This window comes from Macadamia integrifolia, chromosome 3 (assembly GCF_013358625.1).
Source record: "Macadamia integrifolia cultivar HAES 741 chromosome 3, SCU_Mint_v3, whole genome shotgun sequence".
NCBI classification, from domain to species: domain Eukaryota; kingdom Viridiplantae; phylum Streptophyta; class Magnoliopsida; order Proteales; family Proteaceae; genus Macadamia; species Macadamia integrifolia.
The window spans coordinates 24,204,987-24,227,994 of NC_056559.1; the positions used below are offsets into that span (position 1 = coordinate 24,204,987).

The 23,008-nt window shown below is 39.4% G+C and overlaps 1 protein-coding gene across 1 annotated transcript; it reads left to right on the forward strand.

The window, feature by feature from the left end:
- Positions 1-3,730: 3,730 nt before the first annotated feature.
- LOC122073128 lies at positions 3,731-20,681 on the forward strand. Its single transcript, XM_042637661.1, has 6 exons — positions 3,731-3,939; positions 7,052-7,132; positions 8,956-9,084; positions 9,687-9,749; positions 10,146-10,273; positions 20,226-20,681. Exons 1-6 carry the CDS (start codon positions 3,847-3,849, stop codon positions 20,416-20,418), a joined length of 687 nt encoding a protein of 228 aa, XP_042493595.1. The 5' UTR covers positions 3,731-3,846; the 3' UTR covers positions 20,419-20,681.
- Positions 20,682-23,008: the final 2,327 nt, after the last annotated feature.

A 23,008-nucleotide genomic window follows, 5' to 3' on the forward strand; every position in this document is an offset into this window, starting at 1 on the left:
CTCACCTGCTGGTGGGAACCGAGGGGCCTGCCCTCTTAGGCGGGTACCCTTAGGCGGGCTGGTCGGCCCGTCGGTTCTCACCCACCGGTGGGAACCGAGGGTCTGCCCTCTCAAGCGGGTACCCTCAGGCGGGCTGGTCGGCCCGCTGGTCCTCACCCACCTGAGGGGGCAAAAAATTACCTTCTTCTTTGAAACTTTTCCCAACCTTGGGGAAACCAAATGGGTTGTTCCAATCACATTTTCCACACATCTAAAGTCTTATAAGATGATTCTAACCTAGATCTAAGTTAGATTTAAGGATTGAAAAACCATCTTACCTTCTTTGCTCAAGAACTCTTTCAAAACCCCAAAATCACTTTTTAGCTCAAGAAATCACCAATGCTTCTCAAACCTTGTAAACACTTCTTCAAATCCTTCAAAATCAACACATAGACCATCTATTAAACCTAAAATTCTTCATCTCAAGTGGGATTTACAAGAGCTCAAAGAACTCTACCCAGATCAAGGGTTTCACTTGGGTCTGGTGAAAGTTTAAGAAGCATAGCCTTTGCTCACCTCCAATTGTAGATCTCGTGTTGGGGATCACTCTTCCGGCGTCGGAATGGAAAGATCAAACCTTGGCATCGCTCAAAGTCATTCCTTCCTCCTCTTTCTTCCCCTTTCTTCTTCTTCGTTCTCTTTTCTTCCCTTCTTTTCTCTCTCCTCTTTACTCTACTCACCAACCCCTTTAATGTAATAAATGAGAAAAGGAAAAACACAATAAATGTTATTTATACTTTAAAATATCTAATAACCACATGGGTGGGTCACTCAGGTGGGCAGATGTGCCCGCCTGTGACCGCTCACCTGAGGGTCGAAACTTAGCCAAAAAGTAGGATTTTGATGGAATTCGACTCTCGGTATGTATCTCACTCTCGGCACAAGGTATATTATATGTATACACTTTAGGATACGACTACATACCAGCGTTACCCGTACATGGCCTTATGATATGTGCATGTACACAGCTTGGGTACATCCGTCTCCTCTGGCACTGACTCGGACTTATCTGGCCAACCTATGTTCAAAGTCACCCTTGCCATCATGGTCCATAAGGAACCCACCTTAACCCTCTCTGGTTCGGGTCCTGTATGGTTAAACCGGGTCAACCGTGTAATTAAACCAGATTTAAAAAGTAGGGTATCACATATATAGACTTGACCAAGAGTACCCAACATACCATAGACCGGCCCCAAATTAAGCCAAAAACACAATTGGACCAAACCCCTTGATTCAACTCGAGCTAGATTTGTACTGACTCATAGCCAATGCCAGATGCAATCTGGCTGATGTTATTCACACTCGGGCCAATGTCGATAAAATGTCAACTATGTCTTCCAGAGAACAAACTATGTCAGGTCCTGTGATTTTGTAGGGATTCTCTCAGTCTTCGGCAAAATCACAACTAAATCTCCTACCTTGACACCCAAGCGACATACCTAGACACACACTATGACCCTAGGACACCCAGAACACTTTAAAAATACATATGACAAATGTGTTAGTTGTCCACACCATTTGGGAATATAGTTCCCATAAATAGACTCAAATCTCTCTTTTACCAAGGAAAGAGATCACACCCTTACATGGAAGCAATCTTATACCTTTTTTGGTGATCAAGGAGCCTTCCAACTATAAATATATGACCCTCCTCTATTTTGGGATCCCAAAGACAGTCCCACATATGCATCCTTTGCATTCTCCACAGTCATTCAAACACGTATTCGAGATTCGCGCAACGGAATCGTAAGGAATTTCTACATGCACTAATTATACCCGAGCTCATGCCCTTCAAACCAAAGAATACCCTTCATGAAAATTGTAGAAAGGTAAGTCTTCTACATTTCCTGTTTACAAATCTTCACTCTGAGTTTTGGGCTCTAGTTTACCACACTTTTACTAAGCATCACTCACTCTTGTCCCCAGCAGGCCAGCAATGAAATAAATTTAGTTATATTACTTTCTGTAGGGATTTTCATAAAGGTTCCTTCTTCAAAATTGTAGACTACGTGTGTAATCTAGCTACTGTGAAATTTTCATAAATTTTCAATTTTAATTGCTATTTTTATCGAATTTTCTCCATTGCTGGCAAGTGCAAAACTTGAGATTTACCTTCAACCGAATCTCAAATTGTAGGCCTACTAAATGTATTTTTCAAGTTTTTTTGCAAAATATTCCTCTTTCAAAATCGTTTCAAATATGTAATCTACCTAACTTTATTTTATCAGAATGTTGCGATTTTATTTCAATTTTCTATTGACTTATTTTATCGTTGTTATCACTTCTTTTTCAATACATTTCTATGTTATATCTTACCTTAATTCAATTGTTGAATGTTGCATGCGTAATTAGTTTTGTTTGTATATAATGAGCCCAACCCCAGGTTCAATTTCATTTGCAACATGCTCCATGAGATGAATGCTAAGGCTAGCTTTGTCTTTACTTTCATTCTTATTCCTCTTTGCTTTACTTTACATATACTAGCCATGCAGAGTAGCTGGATGCGAGTATGTGTATTTGAACCCATCTCTTTATACTTTCGGCCATGTTTTTATTTTCAATGCATGTGTGAATTATAATGCTTGTATTTACTCCAAACTTAGACAGCCCAATCAGTAACTTGTGTATCAGACCTAAGGTAGAAGTCTAATTTTTACCAGATGGACTGAGGTGCCCAACCCCTTCCTCAGACTGTAACTTGACACGAACCCTAAAACAGTTCAAATGCAGTTATTTCAATTTCAATTAGATGGGTCCTAAATCCTAATTTAGATAGTGATTCCTGTTTAGTAGAGAGACTAATAATTCCCCCATCGAAGGCCCAATTCCTCAAAGAAGGTCTAAGTGAAGCGATACTTGGATGGTTGGGGATTTAGTTATATCCTCTTGACAATCAAACAAACAAAAGGATATTACTTTAGGGAAGAGTTCTTTGTCCGGAAATATGGTCGCTACATTAGTGCATGGCAGGCCTTATTACCTTTCGTGGGGGTGGTGTAGTCACCCCACACCCCACACATGTGTCTGGGCACAGCCTCCACCCACTAAACCGATTGGGATCGACCGTTTATAGACCGGCCTGGCCTGGACCGTTTATTAAATGTGTCGGGCTTAAGCCCGGCCTGTTTACAAATGGTCGGTCTCGATTTTGCTACTTGGACCATCGGGCGCCCAACCAAGATCGACCGAATAACACTCGACCGAGACTTGCCTATTGTGCACGGCTTGACCCAACCCTTTAATGATTGTAGAATACCTATTTTACTCCCAAATTAAAGAATAAAAACTAAAAAGTAAAGATATGTTCACATTTTAAATAATGGTTATATTTCATTTTTTTGGCCTTGCATGAGTGGATTGGAATATAAGAGCACATTTTAAAGTGGACCCGTTTAAAAGCCAGTTAAAGCTCGTTTAACATTAAACATGTTCGTAGCCCGGTTAAGGCCCAACTAAAGCCCGATTAAGGTAGCCCGATTGTAGCCCAAGGCCGACCGACCGACCGTATATAAAGCATACCATGCTCTCAATGACTAAGCCTGATTAGTTATATAGGTGGATACAATGCAGCCTTTGAAAGTCTTCAAGCCTAATTAAGCCCGATCAAAACCGGACCAGCCCGACCGGCCCGACCGGTTGACATCCCTATGACAATCTATAAGCCTGTTTAGCCCAAAAAAAAAAAAAAGGGGGAAGCCTGAGAGAAATAACTCACTGACGTAAGAAACCTTGGACAATAACAGTGTTTCCGAGCCTTCGTTTAAATTTCGGAGAGCGTCGCTCAGAGAACGACAATCGGCTCTGAATATGGCAACGTTCTCTTTCCTTCGCAACAGATACTGGATTCTGAGACATGGTAAAAGCATTCCTAACGAAAAGGGCCTCATCGTTGCTTCTATGGTTCGTCTATCCCTTCCTCTCTCATGTCACACCACAATTTCTCTTTTCAATAGCAAATCGTCGTTTGGGTTTTTCAAAATTCTGGTTTTGGACGTTGAAATCTTCACGAATATGTGACATTTCCTTCTATTTTGATAGTTATACTCCTCTATCTAGCCATGAACCTTGGGCCTCAAGGTTGGATGTTTCTTCCTAGTGTCTAAGCTATTCTTTTGACAGTAATCATATGTTTAAGACTTCAAATTAGCTGTTGTTGTTCAGGAAAATGCAAAATTAACCAAATTTGAGGCTGTGTTTGATATGAATTCTTCAGAATGTGAATGTACATTGTCATTCTCAGATTGCAGAACTCATTCTATAGAAGATTCAGAACTTTGTTTGGATGCTTATCTGGCGAAAATACTTTCTTCACGCTCGAACTGTGAAAACATTTTGAAATGCCTGCAAATCATCGATAAGGCGGTGAGTAAAGCTATAGAAGTAGAAACACTGATGGAAATCATCATCACATCCAGAATTGAATTTAGAGAAATAGGAGGGTAGATTCTAGAAGTGCATTGTTGTTGCTCGACATTCTTCCTGAACCAAGATGAAACTTCTCCTTTGAACCTGTTCCCCATGCCTTCTCCAATACTGAATATTGTATAGTTCAATAGTTGCTGTTATCTCTGCCATCAGCCTCTTCACCTTGGCGTTCAGTCCATCTCTCTCCGCTACCATCATATCATAGCTCAATTTCAGTGCATCAAGGTCTTTGTTCAAAGATTCCCTATTTTCTCCTCTCTGTGCAATGCCAACTTTCAATTACTCGATTTCTTCCAGCAGAGATAGGCTCCTTGATTCCCACTCTCTGAGCTTCACCTCCAGCAGGCTCGCTCCTCTTTCAACTTTGAAATGAAATGAGATCCTGCTTCACTATCAATGGAGAATAGGGTTACAGCGCTCGTCCTCACACCTCTCAGTATTGCTTGCATTACAGAGAAAGAAACCTTCGCTACAAATATATAACGAAAAAACCCTAATCCGGAAAGTACACAATTGCCCTCAAATAAAAAATTTGAGCGGGGGGCTACGCCCCCCTACACCCCTTGCTATGCAGGGGGGCCTCCTGCCCCCCTTGCAACCCCCACGGCCCGCTAACCGGCTAGCGGGACCGCCGCCCTACCTGTCTAAGTGCTGCACTAGTACTCCTTGGATTAAACTGCGACGGAATACAAGACATCATACATCAACAACTTGAAGCTTCATGGGATTCTCACACCAACCTCAGCCTCTTTCTCTGACCCCTCCAATGATTCCTGCTTTCCTCAACCTGTGCTCCAGCACCTTTATATTATGTTCGTAGTTCGATACATCAGCCTCCAAACCCATAATCCTTTCTATAAGCTTTTGTTCCTGCCTTTTCTCCGACACAACCTTGAGCATCTCACACACGACATCGCCTGTGCCTTCCTCCAAGCAATTTTGTCTCTTTATCTTGAAGTCTCCTGTTGTTGCTACCTCTAAGTTTAGTATCAACAACATGAAGGTTGTGGAAAACAAGAACACGGATGGATTGTTATCACGTTCCACAATGACCTTCATACTTGAGCTCATTCTAAGACTTTAGAGTCGAATGTGTATCAAATAGCATTCTGTTGCTTCAGAATGCATTCTAGACGTAGAACTAGTTTCTGTTTATGTTGTTCTCATAGTTTTTAAGGCGGTAAGGCGACGGAGGCGTTTGAGGGTCTTTCGGAGCGCCTTAGCGATAAGGCGGGCATAAAGCGTCGCCTTATCAACTAAAGCGTGCCTATGTAATTTTTTTATAAAAGCAATCTATTTGGCTCAAATCCTAGTTGAATCCTATCACTCATATGTTAAATAAATATTAAAGGTTCATATTCATACCAATGTAAGATATTCATTAAGAAAAAAAATAAATAAAGCGAATAAACTAAGTTCATCAATCATCAATCATCAATCATCAATCATCAATCATATTAACATAAAATATAAATACATAATTATGAAACAAAATTATAAATATAAAGAAAAGAAGACATAAAAAATACAAGTATTTATTATACTTACCTCTATGATGCCAAAATGAGTGCCTAAGCCCTAAGGTCATCCACTATATTTCTAATCCTGTAAAAGAAGAATGAAGCTCACCGCTGCCGGAGCAAAATGGTCGCTTGGATCAATGGTTTTTCCTTGTTCCTTGATTCCTTCTCAAAGCCCTTTCTTAAAACCCTTGACAAAATCCAAACCCTGTTTATGAATCGTGTTTTTGTTTTGTTTGTTTTGGTTATTTTTGGTGGAGTAAAGCTGATCCCATACATCTCAAGTGTTAACAAAACCATACACCTATTTTTTTAAATAAAAAATCTATATTTGGAATCTTCATCAAGTATTTAAAATGTGTTTAAAAAAAAAAAAAACCTATAAGGTGCCACTTCACATAAGGCGGAGCACTGCCTTACCATCTCTAGACCGCATCAGCGCCTTAAAAACTATGGTTGTTCTTTTAAGTGGGATCAAGGAAACAGGAGTTGAGGGAAGGGGCTTGTGAAATGTGTTGTCAGTAGCAAATAGAATTGACCATCAGTTGTCTCATTGTTTTAATTTTTATTGTCTGAATCGAGCGGTGGATTATAGTTTTCCCTGGCTCTTGTTTGTTGGCTTATGAATTAATTAAGTTTCCTTATAGTTTTAGTTCAGTTTATCACAAAGTCAGGCATAAACAGCCTATGTACTTCTTATTGGTTCAGCATTCACATTTATATTTAAAGTCCTCTTCTTCTTCAACTCTTACAGAATTTTTTTATCTATGTTGTCCCTGAGGGTAAAAGTATGCATTTCAGACTCATTTGTGAGAATGTCTTTGACTTTAATGTTGTCCTTTTCAATTTTTAATGAAATTTTCCATCTATTTTGTCCTCGAGGGAAAAAGTATGTGTCTCGGGACTCATTTGTGAGAATATCTTTGAGTTTTTGGGTTTTTCTTTCATTTCCCAGTATCTTTATCTTGTTCCAAATGGTTAATTTACCTTTTCAGATTGTCTTAAAAACTTTATCACTACCAATATTATAGTTCTTATATTAACAAAGTGGCCTACAACATAAACAGGAAAATGGCACACTTTCAGAATTTCGGTTAGCTTCTGAAGGAGTTACTCAAGCACAATTGGCAGGAGAATCATTCCTGAAGGTATTTACTTCTGTTCTTTAATGGTGTTTCTATTTATGACCACCACAGTACCCATAGCCAAATGCAGCATAGAATACGCAAAAGCCAAAGTATATAGGAGGTGAAGGACAAAATATAGTTGTAAATATACATGATATAATTGATCTATGTTGAATTGAGGAAGGTAGATTTCAGAATCTTACACAGGAACAGAATGTTGGACTCTTTGGGGGTCAATAGCAAAGGTAGCCCATGCATTTGGCAGCATTTTAAATAATATAGTGGAGAACACTATTTTTAGTAGGGAAAAAGAAAGCTGCCAGGCTGTGTGGTGCCTGCGCCCAGACAGAGAAGGGTGAAATGAACACCCCCATTAAATAAAAATCCCACCTCTGTTGGATCACCCCTGCAGCGCGCACACACATTGGCCCCATGCTGGTGCAGGGGCCATGCAGCGATTCCCTCCCTTTCAAGTAATACATGCATTGGCAATATCAAAACTGCTCCCACCTTCCCCTAAAATTTATTATGGATTAAACAGTAATATTACAAGTAATTTATTAGGCACCTTGATGTGGCTTGGGATTTTCCGCTTGTCTCCCCATAATTTTGATGAAACCTCTTCTCTTTTGTTTCTCCCCTCCCCCTTTTTTAGTGTTCCGTTCTTTTCTTGGCATGCAATTTGCCCCTACGCCTAGTTTTCTTGTACCCCTTGATGGTTGTTTTGTCCCCTCCCCTTGGTTCTTCATTTGTTTGGCCCTTGGCCTTGGAATAGCCTATGACTTGCTTTGTATTTCCTTTTTTATTTTCTTTAATATATTTTCATTCACCTAAAAAAAATATTACAAATGATGGCATGCAAGAAATTCCATATTTTTCTGCCTTAATTATTCTAAGGAAACAGGAATCATAATTTGCTAAAATTAGTTGTTGACATGCAAACTGTAAAGGGAAGAAAGAAATTCAGAGGTCTCATAACAAATTCCTTTGGACCACCTGACTGTGACATCTCCAACAAGGGTATTCTCATCTATATGGAGGAGGCTATGCAACATTTCTTTGGTTCTGAATCAAATATGCCACTCATATTAGTCTGAGTTGTTTTTTTTTGGGGGGGATGTCAGGCCACCAATTCATCCAATGGAGAGAGCTCGTTTAGGAGGCTAAGACCATATCAGCTTGTCATAGCCAACTGATTCCAGACGTTTTTTATTTTCTATTTTATAATGCGTACATTGTTTTTTTTTTAGGTTTTCCTATCTGTTTCCTCATTTTTCTTTTCCGTGTTGGTCAGTCAGGTGGGTGTGTTACTGATAGATGTGATCAAGAAAGATTTTACCATGTGCACAATAAACTACAAGATTTAACATCTCACTTGTGTAAATTATCCTGGTTTTAGAAAGGGCACTCTAACAATGAGCTGTTGTGAATGGTACAAGTTTTGCAACAACTATATAGTGTACTGGCATTGGCCTTAGCAAATTAGAACGAGATCATATCCTTCAGTCTTGTTTGTGGTTCATGCCAAATTGTTTTATGACCTTGAATAATAATAGTATCGGAGACTGGTATTTCATTGTCCTTTTCTAAATTATGCAAACCGACTTTGAGAGTGCTTCATTCATGTTCTAATTTCTATAGACCTTTTGGTACATCATTGGGGTCAACCTTTTACAAGTTCACTTTGCAAGTAGTCTGGTTTATTTAACCTCATATTTAACACCATGGTGGCATTAAAAAAAATTATTTCTTGGTGGATGCCTTGGGTATTCTTCTAAATTCCTAGTGGGTCAGTTAAATAATTAGATTTATTTATTCATATTTTAAGTGTATTTTATCTACAGGAACTGAAGGAAAATAAGGTACCGCTTGAAAATGTTAGGATTTGCTACTCTCCATTTTCAAGAACAAGGCATACTGCTAAGGTTGTGGTTTCGGTATTGAATCTTCCATTTGAAGGTCCTCAGTGTAAGGTGGGCTATTCTTACTTCAGAACAAATAGTATTGTCCGGAGAAGCTTATCTATTGAATTTGAATAAAATGAGAAGGATTGTGACCCCCCTTCCAGTGGATTTAGTGAAGAATTCAACTTCCCCAATCTGTTATATTCTGTTGAGAAACTAATAAGGCTCTGGTTTTTCTTTATTGTAGAAAAAGAAAAAAGGAAAAGGTAAGAACGTTTATTTTTTTGACATAAAAGTCGGCAACTGAAAGTTTTATGCTTGAAATTTTCTGGTGTTTGTTTGGAGGGTGTAAAGGCTAGTAGATGTGTGTGCCCTACTGCTAAACTCTTACAAAGAGCTTATATGTCTTATGGCACACTCAAGCATAAAACACTTAATTAGTTCAGACACAACATGGGACCGGCTTTAAATCATTTCTGTTTCTTAGACCCCATTTTATGGGCAAATATATGGCCATATCCACAAGTAATAGGTCCTAACCCTGTTTCAAGTAGATCTTGTTCATGAGGGTTCCTGGAAAGTGCAGTGCAGTGCAGTACAGTTTGTCTCTTTGAATTCAGTAATTTCTCCCTCCCTTATTTTTTGACAATCAAATGGATCTTGTTTAATAGGTGGTGGAAGAACTCCGAGAACGATTCTTTGGTCCGTCTTTTGAACTTCAGTCACATGATAGAGTAAGTACCAAAATTTGTTCAAATGCTTCTACTGTTGATTTCTAGAAAAAAAAATGAAATTAGGTGACAGCCTTCATACTACAACCACTAAATGCCACAGAATACATGCGATACACATCCTTAGGATTCACCATCCAAATGATCACCCAGCTCATACGATTTAAGTTAGTACCTCACCCAATTTTATAATCTCAATCATCCAGAGAAGAAAATTAGCCAATGATCAAGACAACATCTGCTTACTTGGTTCTGTATCTTCCATTTTTTAAATGCTCCAAATGCATCCATCTTATGTGGAAGAACTTCTTGTTTACAACTTCATGTTAGATCCTTTACAACTTTAGGCTTTGAATTGAATCTTGATCATGTTTCTTTTTTTTTTTTTTCTATCAACAGTATCCAGAGATATGGGATCTTGATGCGAAGAATCCATTCATGCAGCCGGAAGAAGGTGGAGAAAGCGTTGCAGATGTAGTTTCCAGACTTGCAACTGCTATAGCAACCATGGAGGCAGAGTTTCATGGGTAATGAAACTGTTTAGGAATTCGTTACTGAAGAAGCTCAAAATTTTCTCTTTCTTTAAGACTGATGCACTTAGGCTTGACAACTAACCTGACTGTCAATAGGGTTGAATTGAAAAACAGGATCCGGGTAGCAGACCCCATTTAGTTGGGAAAATGCTTTGTTGAGTTGAGTTTGCTGGAGTTTAATATTGATGAGAACTTATAGGATAACTCAGCGTGACCTTCTTTGGACTTGGGACCAACTATAGGAATCCTTCCTCCATTCCATTCTATCTAGGAAAATTCACTCCTACTCCTCTGTATCTCCCATTAGTTCAACAGACAACCCAAGTTATAATTAAAAAAAAAAAAAAAGGATTTTTAAGCTTTCCTTGGTTAACTCTATCCCATTCAAGTGGATTTTGATGTAGATCCACATCATAGGCTTCAGTGTCGAAGGAGAAAGAAGAAGACCAGCCAGCCTTGGGCCGATTCGAGCCTAGCTGGCCCCCATATTCTTGGAGCCTTTGTTGGCCACATCAGCAGCCCATCGACCAGCAAAGGATGCCCCTTTTTATTGTATATTTGTTTTCAGTTTTTGGACTTCTAGAAGCCTTCTCAGTTGCCATCGAACCAGCCTGTTTTATAGCTGTCCAGAAGCTCTTCTTATGGCCTGCGATCTCCAAGTACAACTGTGTGTTTTTTGCTTATGTTTTTGACTGGTCAAAGATACATAAGTTGTTTTTATTTCTAGAAAGTCCCTATTAGTTGCTTTTAAGTTTTCTTAAGTTGCAAGTTAGAGATTATTTACTATTATGTATTAGTTTCCTTTCTAGTTTAGTTTCTAATTTGGGAACCAGTTTCTAATTTGTTAGTTTTAGCTCTCTATTTAAGAGAAACCGCTGTAACAGTTTGGCACAATTGATTAATGAAGAATTTTGCAGCCTTTGCTTGCTTATCTCTCCTGAGAAAGTATGAACAAACAACTGAGATAGCTGTGGGTGAGATGCCCAGGCTGTTTGGCACAACTTGATGTAAAGAATGCTCCTTCATGGAGTGCTAGATGAGGAAGTATATATGGATATTCCCCATGTTTCTTCAGTAAGGGAACTCAGGGTAAGATCTGTAAGTTGAAACGTGCTCTCTATGGTTTGAAGCAGTCACCTAGAGTGTGGTTCGGGAGATTTCACAAGGCAATGAGATATGTGGGATATAAGCAAAATATTGCTGACCACACATTGTTTATAAAAAAGTTTGGTGATAAAATTACTATTCTCATTATCTATGTGGATGACATTATGATAACAGGGAATGACAATACTGAAATTGGTCCCCTCAAGGACTTTCTTGGTCATAAATTTGAAATAAAGAATCTTGGGAAGCTAAAGTACTTTCTTGGCATTGAAATTTCTTGATCTTCTAAAGGCATCTTTTTATCCCAGAGGAAGTACATCCTTGATCTATTTTCAGAGACTGGTTTATTGGGCTGTCGTCCTTCTATTAAACCTGTGGAAGCTAGTACTTGACTCAAGGAAAAAGAGGGTGAATCTATAGACAAAGGGTGTTACCAACGGTTGGTAGGAAAATTGATCTATCTCTGTCATACTCGGCATGATATGTTGTAGTTGTCAGTTTGGTGAGTTAATTTATGCATGATCCCTACTCCTTCCATATGGAAGTAGTCCTACGTATCCTGAGGTTCTTGGAAGTCTGCTATTGGAAAAATGATTCTTTTATCTCATAATCATCTCAAAGTTGAAGCTCATACAGATGTTAATTGGGCTGGATCTTCTGATAGAAAGCCTATCTCAGGTTATTGTACCTTTGCAGGTGGGAATCTTATCACATGGCGCACCAAGAAGCAAAATGTGGTATCTAGATCTTGTGCTGAAGTAGATTTTTGTGCTGTGGCACAAGGGATTTGTGAGTTGTGGCTACGCACACTCTTAGATGATATTGGTGTGCCTATTCGTCTTCCTATGATGCTCTACTGTGATAACAAGGCTGCTATCAGTATTGCCAATAATTCAGTACAGCGTGACCATACCAAACATGTAGAGATTAACAGAAACTTTATCAAAGAGAAGCTGGATGCTAGTTTCATTTGTTTTCCCTTTGTGAAGTATGAAGATCAATTAGCTAATGTATTTACTAAGGGTTTAGTTAGGAAGACGTTTCATTCTTGTTTAGTCAAGTTGCGCATGTGTGGTATATATGCGCCAACTTGAGGGGGAGTGTTAGAATAGGGGTCAAGTGTGCCGTAGGGGCACATTGGGACTTCCCCCCTCCACCGACCCTATTTAGAGTGGGGCGGCCAGATAGGGTGGTATACTAGTAATTTGTTTTGACTTGTACTCCTGTTATGACTATTTTGCATATAATAAATAAAGGGCTTGTGTGATTAGTCAAATCACTCGAGCATTCTCCCCATTCTTGCAATTAACATCTATGAATGATACTTTTGACAATAGTGTACTATTAAATGGTTTTTTTCCCCCACTCTTAATACAGATTTGATTTCTTTTATTGAATGTTGTGTTTTCTAGTACTAAATTGTGTGTAAAATAGGTTATATAAGAGGAAAGATACCAAAACATGCAACTTACAATACTAATCTAGGGTCAAAACCAAACTATCACTTTAGGTTGTCTTTTTATAATCTAAAGTTTTAAATATGTTTAGAGGTGCTTAATTAGAGTTTCCCTGAAGTTTCTAGTCAAAATATGGTCATTGACCACTCAAATGTACAGGGTTTTTGTTACAAAAGAAATATTTTAAAGGAAAAAAAGAAAGAGAACAAAACAGAAGCCTCAGCGGCTACCCAAAGGCGAAGGCCTCAACAAAGAATACCAGGGGGGACAAAATGACCATAAATAAGGATACAACAAAAGCCAGGGGAGGGAAAAATTACAATCAACCAAAAATGGGGAAGCACCAAAACTAGGAGGGTACAAGAGGAAGATCCAATCCAAGTCCAGATGACTTTGTAACAGAATCAGGACTAACCATAGAGTTATGAAGGATTTTGTTTTTAATCTCAAAAGTAATATCGCTCCAAATTTGCTCAATTTTACTTGAGGATGTAGTTTATCTCCTTTTATTTCTCTCCCACCATATATGGTAAACCACTGCACTAAAAGCCAACTTTTTTTGGGTAAATAAAAAAATTCATCACCAAAAAAGAAGAAAAAAAAATACATAAAGGCCCATGAAGAGGGGGAGGGAGAGGAAAAGTCAGAAGGACCAAACCTCACAAAACAAGGGAGGGAATCCTAAGGGCCTGTTTGATAACGTTTCTGCCGTTTCCGTGTCAAGAAACGGCAGAAACATAAATTTTCATTTCTAGGAACAGAAACGAATTTAAGGTGTTTGATAAACCCTGTTTCTGGAAACGTTTCCTACAGGCAGGTACCTTCCCCTGAAATTCAGCATCACAGAGGCCCAAATAAGGCACCAACACCCATTAATCATCCATAATCATCAGCGAGCAACACAAGCAGATTGAAACTTATCTATACCATGCCCACTATGGAATGCAAAGAGTAGCTGGATTGTTTGAGAGGTCTTTAATCAAACATATAATGTGTAAATTTCAAACACCATTTTTTCTCTTAATTCTGATTCTATTTTCATTGTGTTCCAGCCACTATTGATACAAGGAAGGGGAAATTACAATTACTCTCTTCTAATCTTCTTTAAGCTTAGAAGCTGATCTCAGGTTGCTCTTTTGGAGGAAGCTGTAATGAGCTGGATCATATCTCCTTCTTTCTCCAGAAACTTTAGACTTGGAAAGATCACAGATTAACTATGAGGGAAAGAAATTCGGTCCTTATTCCAAGCCATAGTAAGTTGGAATTTGTGGCTTGAATGGAAAAAACTGAAGCCAACAAATCAAATATAAAACAATCATAGCAAATAGAGCTGTAAGGGTTTGTAAAATCTAAATCGAAGCCCTAATGTATGATCGGAAGTAATTTCTTTACTAGGGGTTTCAGTAATGGCAACGAGAATATGATTAGAAGCTTTGAATGAGGGAGACGAACTCTGGAATTCATTCACTGCATCGAAGGAGCTCGCCTTGCAGTCTCTTTGTTTGCAGAGAACACGCAGCACTGCGATGGAGAGTTGACTGCTGGACTTCCATTTGAGTTTTCCACACCCTCAACTGGAGACGAAGATGGAGAAGGGAGGTAGCGTCATCTTCGCTGGTACGTGCAGATCTTTGGGGTTTTTAGGAGAGAATATCGCGCAGTTGTGGAGGTCGAGCTCTGCTGCTGCGTTGGTTTGGGTTTTTCCTCTTATGAGGTTTTCAAAAGATTTGGGGTATTTTTTCGGGGTAGGGGCTATTTTTTCCGCTCATATTTGTTTCCAGAAACGTCAAAACAAGTTCTACTTGTTCCGTCAATGACGTTTCTGGAAACATAAATCACCATTAATTTCAATTTTTGTTCCTAAAAACAGGCAAAACAAAATGGATTTATCAAACACTTTTGAGGTCGTTTCTTCGTTTCTCATAATAGAAAAATGGAGAAACGCGTTTCTTGCAACGTTATCAAACGGTGCCTAAGAATAAAGGGAGGGAGGCCCCAGGACACAACAATGTGACTATTCCCTGGGGAGGAAATACAAGTAGAAGAGATACCAGAAATCTTGGGTTTGACATCAAAGAAAATGGAATCCCAAATCTGGCGAATAGGGTGGGAGTTGGACATCGATTTCCTACAGTTTCTTTCCATCCAAATCTGGTTAGTAGTGGCATAGAAAGCTATATTGCTCATAGTGTTGCAAATGGAAGACCTAGCAAAGGACATGTCCATCCGGATCTCTCTCTGAAATGGAAGGATCCTCCTACTTTTGGGCCAACATTTAGCCAACACCTCTTTCCAAATAGAGGCGAAGATGGGCAAGCAAAGAAGATGATCTACGTCTTTCGGGTTGGTCCTATAGAGGTAGCACAAGAGGGAGACATGAATCCGGCGAAGGGTAAGGAAGGACTACATTGGGAGGCAGTAGGAGAGAGCACGCCATGCAGTGAAGCTTTAACGAGGAATATGATGCTTGAACCAAATAAGCTTCTGCCAAAGGGTAGAAGAACCCCGAGCCTTTACAAAGTCCCAAGCCACTTAGGAGCTAAATAGATTGGAAGAGGCAGGGGTCTAGAGGATGTAGTCACTTCTCTACTGAGAACTGTTGATGTAGGAAGGAAGGCTTGCCATTAAAAGTATATCTCAAGAAGACTTGCTGTTAAAAGATTTTGAAATCCACCTCCATTCTTTGTGAAAGGAAGGATAACTCTAGGAACAAGCGAACATTTTGGAAGAATACCACCCTCGACAGACTTGCTAAAGGTACAGGAGAAGAAAAGATGCTTCACAGTTTCCAAAGAGTTCCAATAAAGGAAACAATTAGAGATAGACAAATTTCTGTGAATAAAAAACTCTTGGGTGGGTAGGGAGTTTGTAATAGCTCTCCAAACAGTAAAGCAGTGCCTAGGGATAGAAGAACTAAACCAAACAGTCCTAAACCAAGGGACAATAGGAGCTTTAGAATGCACCTAATTCCAAGTAGTTGCAGAGGTGAAATTATTGGAAGAGTTAGCAACCCACTACACCAAATCACCACTACCTCTATGTCTAAAGCGAATACTTGAAAGCTTACTCCAAACCTCAAAGAGAGAGAGGGAATAACCTGGGCCAGGAATCCAAGTTTTATTCCTCAAAATAGAGGAAACCTTAGCAAGTCTATTAGAACCATCATCGTATTTGATTCTATCACCATGTATAGAAAGAAGCACATCATTATGATGCCGATTATCAAGCCAAAGAAAGGTGTTGAAGCCATCATCAATGGAGGACTTGATATTTTCAGATATAAGATTATTGTATTTGAGAAATTTTCTCCTGGCCCAAGAAGCATCTGTAGGGCAAGAGGCAGTCCAGACGAAATCAAATTTAAGATATTTGGAATACACCTAGTCAACCCAAATGCTCTTCCTTTTAGAAACTATTTTCCAAATAAGCTTGACAATACCTGCTATATTGGACTCCTTAACCCACCCTCATTCTTTGGAAGACAGACCTTTGCCCAACTTATGGAGTGCAAAAACATTTGAACAATCCTGAATTTTCCGTAGGAAAGAAGACATAAGAGACTCAATCTTAGAAGAGATTGGAGCCAGAATGCCAAAAACCCCAGACCAATAAATATAGGAATTTTGCATGACTGATCTAATAAGCTCAAGGCAACCAACAAAAGAAAGAAGTTTACTCTTCTAGAGTTGAAGTCTCTTACGAAGCCAAACAAGGATAGGAGAACAATGATGAGCAGTGCTAGCTTTCAAGAAATCAAAGGCAAACCCAAATAAGTGACGGGGAGGTGACCCTCAGGATGCCTGAAACAGCACTAAGCTGCGCACCTCATGAGCACAAGAACCACCCTCCCCCCCCCCTCCGCCTCCCCCCCTCCCAAAAAAAAAAAAAGGAAAGAGAGTTATGAGGATTAATATAAAGTCCAGACATAACAGAGAAAGAGGACAATGCATCAGAAATAGCAACCACAGAAGAGAGGGACTATGTCTGTATCTGCGGTACTTGCTGGTTTTAGAAGGTTGCGAGAACCCCATCAATCTCCTTCACCTCTTTCCCTTTTTTACTAAGGTGTTGGGAGGGAGTTCCCCAGCCACCAGGCTAGCCTAGCCCTAGGTTTTTAGCTTCTGAAACCATTCCAGCCAAGAGATATTGTCTGATACCCAGCAGTGATCTGCCATTACTGTTACATGTAGCTTCAGGAATTTATTTCCTGTTGAATACTTTCTGGTTTTCTTGGTTTGGATTTAATATGACTGGGGGTTGAAAATCTATCCTCTAAATCCTAGCTCAATTGAACCATAGATGAGAGAGTTCTACCCATTGCAAGGGAACTCTCATCTGCTGGGTTTTCGTTTCTGGTTAAGGTTGAAGGTTGAAGAAATGGGACTTATCGGGTAGCTTTCCATGATTTACAAATAATCCTTCTCCTCTTAAGTGGTCTCTGCTTTACTCCTATCTTTCTAAAATTTCCTGATTCAACCTTTATTCCTTAAGTTTATTACCCATTCTGTTCGTGGTTACTTCCTTAATAAGGTGTTGAGCTGTTCAAATTATTTACAGAATTGCCAGTGGCCAAATTGTTTTGAGTTCCCGTTACTTGGGTAGGCCCATAGCGATCCCAAAGCTGGGTTTCAGAACCTGGGATTGCATCACCTAGTGAGTACTGAGAGACTTTTACTGTTAGTTGATTTCTACTGTTAGTCTCGTGCAAGGGTTGTATGAGGAGTAGTTGTTTGTTCCTGTTGTCGGTCACTTGTTCAAGTGTTGTATTCCTTTAGAGTCTGTGCATGTGGACAAACAGATAACTTTTTTTTTTTGGATGAATAAATAATTAATTCAAAACGAAGGAAAGAAGAAAAACAAGGGAGAGAAGGGGGGCAGGCAAAAGCCAACAAAGAGCCTACACAAAGCCCAACAAAACAAATCCAAAACCAAGACCAAAACAGTGGCCAGACCTAACAACAAAAGGGGGGGAACAATATGGGGGAGGGGAATCCAATAAAAGCCATCAAGTGGGTTGGATGAGCTCGACCTAGAGGTTCCAAGAGGAGATGATGTGGATGTTCCGGCAGGAGGAGGAAACTGGGTGGGGGGAAAGGGAATGAGCTTTAGAAGACACATCAAAATAGATAGCTTTCCAAATCTGGTCTAGAGATCTAGATTTGGGGGTCCGTCTACAGATGTTTCTTTCCATCCATAGGTGGTTGATGGTAGCGCAAAAAGCCAACTTGCCCATAATGTCACAGATGGAAGGGTCAGAGAAGGCCACGTCAATCGAAATACATTCCCGATGGAAAGGGAGGATAGATCTTCGAGAAGGCCAGCATTTGGAAAGGACAGATTTCCAAATAAGGGAGGAGAAGGGACATGAGAAAAAGAGATGAAGGATATCTTCAGAATCATGGGGGCAGAGACAGCAAGAAGGGCTGACAGGGATGTGGCGATGAATGAGGAAAGATTGGGTGGGGAGGCAGTTGGTAAGGCATCACCAAAGGGTAAAGCTATGACGGGGGATATGGCCTTTGAACCAGACCACCTCATGCCAAGGGATAGTCGTAGAGGGGAAACGGATGAGAGACCAAGCAGATGCAGTGGAGAAGGAGCCAGTGGAGGAGGGCAGGTAACTTAAGTCCCTCCGTTCGAGAGAATGAATAACCCTAATGATACGTGAGGCATGATTCTTGGATTAAAAATATTTTAAATTTGGCACCTATTTCCAACAGAGAAGAATTGCATTTAATAAGTTTAGTGATCTTGTGGTCATCTATAAAATGGCCTTATGTCATGGTTCAAGTTCTTTATTCCTTCCTTTTCCTTTTGGAGGGGTCCTAATCTTTCCTTTTTGGAGCCTTCCATTATTCACATGTTGGATATACTTCTGGGGTCCAATCAATGTTTATGCGTAAGATAGGATAAAAGAATCACAAACTATACATGGCAAAGTAATGTAGAGCCAAGTCACTTGCAAGTGACTTAACCCCCAGAATTCACAGTTACAACCAGAAAATTAGCAACTTCAGAAATGATGGCTACAAGCACTGAATGGACCTAAACTTTTAATCAAAGATAGGTCTAATTGAAGGGATGAATCCCTACAAATCTTAGCCCAAACTAACGGTTAGATACTGAGATATCAGCAGGTAAGTCTGAAAATTAGAAGGTAATGTGAAATAGACAAACTCAGCCTCCTGATGTACACCAAATCAGCATCTAGGGGAGGGTCTTGATTGTGTATGCAGCCCTCCAAATACCAGCCACAGATGGTGGCTTGATGTGTCGATATAAGGAGATCAATGTTACAGCAAAACCCCTTGGAGAAACAGAGCCGCAAGGGCTGATGTGGGCTTCACCAGTCAGCAACAGTGGCAGCAGTGAATGGGCACTCTTCTTTTAAACCCATGGGAGATCTCAGCAGTAGTAGTAGCCCTCGGTTGATCTCCGTTATGCAGGGAAGAAACTCAGAATATGAAATAGAGAAAGGGGTATCGATTGGAGAGAAGAGAAGGTAGAAGAATTGGTCGATCGAGCTTCTCTCTCGCTCCTAGGCATCTCACCTCACTGTCTTAAACAGCTTCTTGCACAAAGCAAAGTTTCTTTCGTTCATAAAATTGTTGGGAGGACTCTCAATGGTCCATTACACAGTTAGTGATCGTTGCTACCATAAAAAAGGAATCAATACAAATTAGAAAGTCCCTTACAAATTTTTATAGCTAGCAATCTAAGTTCCTAACTCATTAACTCAAAAATAGAAACAAAGACAAAATACAATTTAACTTATAACTACTAAATAGAAACTCCAACTTAGCAATTAAGCATGAATTCAAAAGTAGAAAATTAAGGAAATAGTAAGTTACTAAATTCTCTTCCTATCTTCAATGGGGCCCACAGAATCTCAAATATTTCCTTGTACTTCCTTCTCCATGCCTATGGCCTACACCACTGTTCATGTGAATAGTAAGTTTTTTTTTTTTTTTTTTTTTTCCTGAATTCCATTTTGGACCTTTTCTTGTTCATGCTTCAATCTACATCACATAGTCTGTTGAAAATTCAAGGATAAACTGTTTGTACTTTATCTGAGGGATTGGATGCCTTGGTTAACCCATGATCCCTGCATCACAGTCTACATTGGACACAAATAAATGATAGACCAGGTACCAGTGATCCCAGCAGGATCACTTTCTATCTAGTGTCCTCAGAGTTGTCGTACACCCCCACCAACCCCCAAAAAAAAAAAAAAAAAAAATTAAAAAGAAGAAAATTTAGTGACCTCACAGTTTACAAGTCACTGATACATGGACACTTGTAATATTGTTAATTAGATCATGTGTGTGTATATATATATATATATATATATTGTTCACTATAATTGCCTTGGCATGTTGCAGATGCTCTGTTTTGATCGTCAGTCATGGTGACCCTCTTCAAATCCTGCAAACAGTACTCCATTCAGCTAATCAGCACACTGGATCTGGTGATGGAGACTTTATGTCAAGATTACAAGCAGTTAAAACTTCTTCTATCTTGTCACAACATCGGAAGTTTGCATTATCTACTGGAGAGCTCCGGCCAATATCATAATTATTGGTTTGTTGCCTGAAAAAAACAAAGTGTTTGTGGCTTTTCATTAAATAATTAACTCGAAGTTTATTACTTATTTAAATTCAAGAAAATAGATCAATTGTTGGTTTCATCCACCTTGTCTGGATGATGACATTAATGTCATTTAATTACTGAGCCATATTCTGGCCGACCCCATTAAGTTGGGATCAGGCTGAGTTTTTTCTTGTAATTATGGAGTTATATCCTTATCTTATCAAATATAAAGTCTCCATTACAAATTTTACTCATGGTTGAATTTGAATTTTGTGTGTGTGGGTGTGTGACAGCAGGCCAATCTCTCTACCAGCCGTGCTGGCTGACACCTTGGTATTCTGTTCTGTTAGTGTGGCCTTTAAGTAATGATTAGCCATGGGGTTTTTTTCCAGGTGGAGGATAACCTAGTAAATCTAAGTATTAATATAACCCTTCTCATTAATCATATCAGCATTCTTTTTGTTCATATTAGCCCTACAGCTCCCCATATAATGCACTTCTCCCATATGAATAATAATCCTTCAATTTTCCTCTCTTGATGTAACCTGGAGAAACAATCCATTTTGAGCTGCTACTCTTTAATCTGACATGCAGTCCTTACCCTTTTCTTTCATTTTCTTTTTCCATGTTTTACCTTCATTAATAGAAGAACAAATCCATCAAGTGTCCAAGAGTGGCTAGGTTTCAACAGCTGAGGCACACTATTATTTTTCCAAATGTATTAAAACCTCAGGGAACCTAAGAACTGCTAAAACAATGAAGAGATCTCATAACATGGTTCCTGATTATGCCTTCCTTCCAAGAACCTACGCCAGTTATTAATCCAAACTAGAAAAGAACAGCCAACCATTGCTTGTCACTTCACCCATCTATAAAGGAATAAATCGATAGCATACATCTCAGCGGTGGGATATTTCCTATATATGTACGGGGTTAACCATTCCAGGTGGCACTAGCCGGAAATTTGGAAAGAAAGATTTATAGTCAGCATTTCATAGTTATAGTTCTTAAATTAAGCATAGAACGGATACATGAGGATATTGTGATGCCCTACATTGTGCAAATTGTTAGATACTGCAATTGCTGTAGGCTTCGTTTGCTCCTTTGGTCATGTGTGGGAGTAATGTTGCAGTTTTTCTTCTTCATTTTTTGAGATTGTTCATCGTTTGACCCTTTAAAAGCTCTTGCAAAACTTTGCAGTCAAGTCTTTCGAGTCTTGACGGATTATATTTATCAAAGGTAAAAGGAAAGAGACAGCCTGCTAATGAATAAAGTAACTTTGATTTCTAAATTTTATTTGGCAAAGGCATAGAGTATATTTGGCCTAGACTTCCACGGTGTACTCCATGCTCTTGGATCTTCCCAACCATAGGTGCATGTCAATAGTAGGTTACTCTTTGGTTTTGAACAGGAACGCCTCAGCTGCTTCATCATTTCCATTGGCGCTTTGTCCTCCCCCCTCCCCCCTCCCCCCTCCCCTCTCTTCTTGTATCTGGCTAACCCTCCCTTCGGGTCTCCGTGGTAGAGATGATAAAATACCATGACTTCTCTCTCACTCCGTTTATTTAGCTCCTCTTTTGCCTGGGATCTAATCAGATCTAAAGGCCCCCTTGTCCCTTAGTGTAAGTCTATCTAATGTAAAAGCTCCTGCGTCATAGTTTTATTGCTTGGCGAGCCATTTCCAACTACCTCCCAAAATAGTTTTTCCTCATCTATTGGCACATTCAAGTTCCACCCTCTTGTTGTCTTTGTTGGAATGGTACCAAGGATGTTGATCATCTCTTCTTCTCCTGTCCCTTCTCTTCTATACTCTAGAAGAGGGTCTTTTGTCGCTTGGCCTTCAAAAAGAGCCCCCTCCTCCTTAGTAGAAAAATTGATTTAGATTGAAATGACAATTGTTGGTTCCTCCATCTATGACACCGTCGAAAAGCTTGTCATTTGTGCCAGCATCAACCATATTTGGATGGAGCAAATCTTCATAAATGGACATCCAACTCCCAATCCTATGATCAAATTTGGAAGACCATCTACATCAATGTTAGCTCTATGCTTGCCTTCTACTTCAATGTTAGCTCCGCGCTTGCTTCTGTGTTTTATTTTGCTGTTTTTTTGCTTTGTTGGCTTGATGTAAGCCTCCCTCCCCCCTCCCCCCTTTTCCCTTTGTATATTCTTCTCTCTTCCCTTGATGGATTTTTTATTCATCCATAAAAAGATATACAATAAGCTATCTATGTGTTAGAGAGAGAGAGAGAGAGAGAGAGAGAGAGAGAGAGAGATCTACAAAATTATGATATTTACTATTGTGCCCAAAAAATGCACCAAAAAACCATATACACGCTTGTACCACGTCCATAATCATAAAATGATTATTTCAGTTACTACATGATGCATCAAAATGACAATAATACTCGTAAAACATCCTCATGTCTCATAGCTATACTTCAAAATGTAGTATAATATTATTGATGGGTTTATGTACAAACAGTAGATATGATATAAATTTCCCTGCAAACCAGAAAAAAGCGGAAGAGACAATGAATAGAAAAGGGAAGGGGAAGGGGAAGGGGAAGGGGAA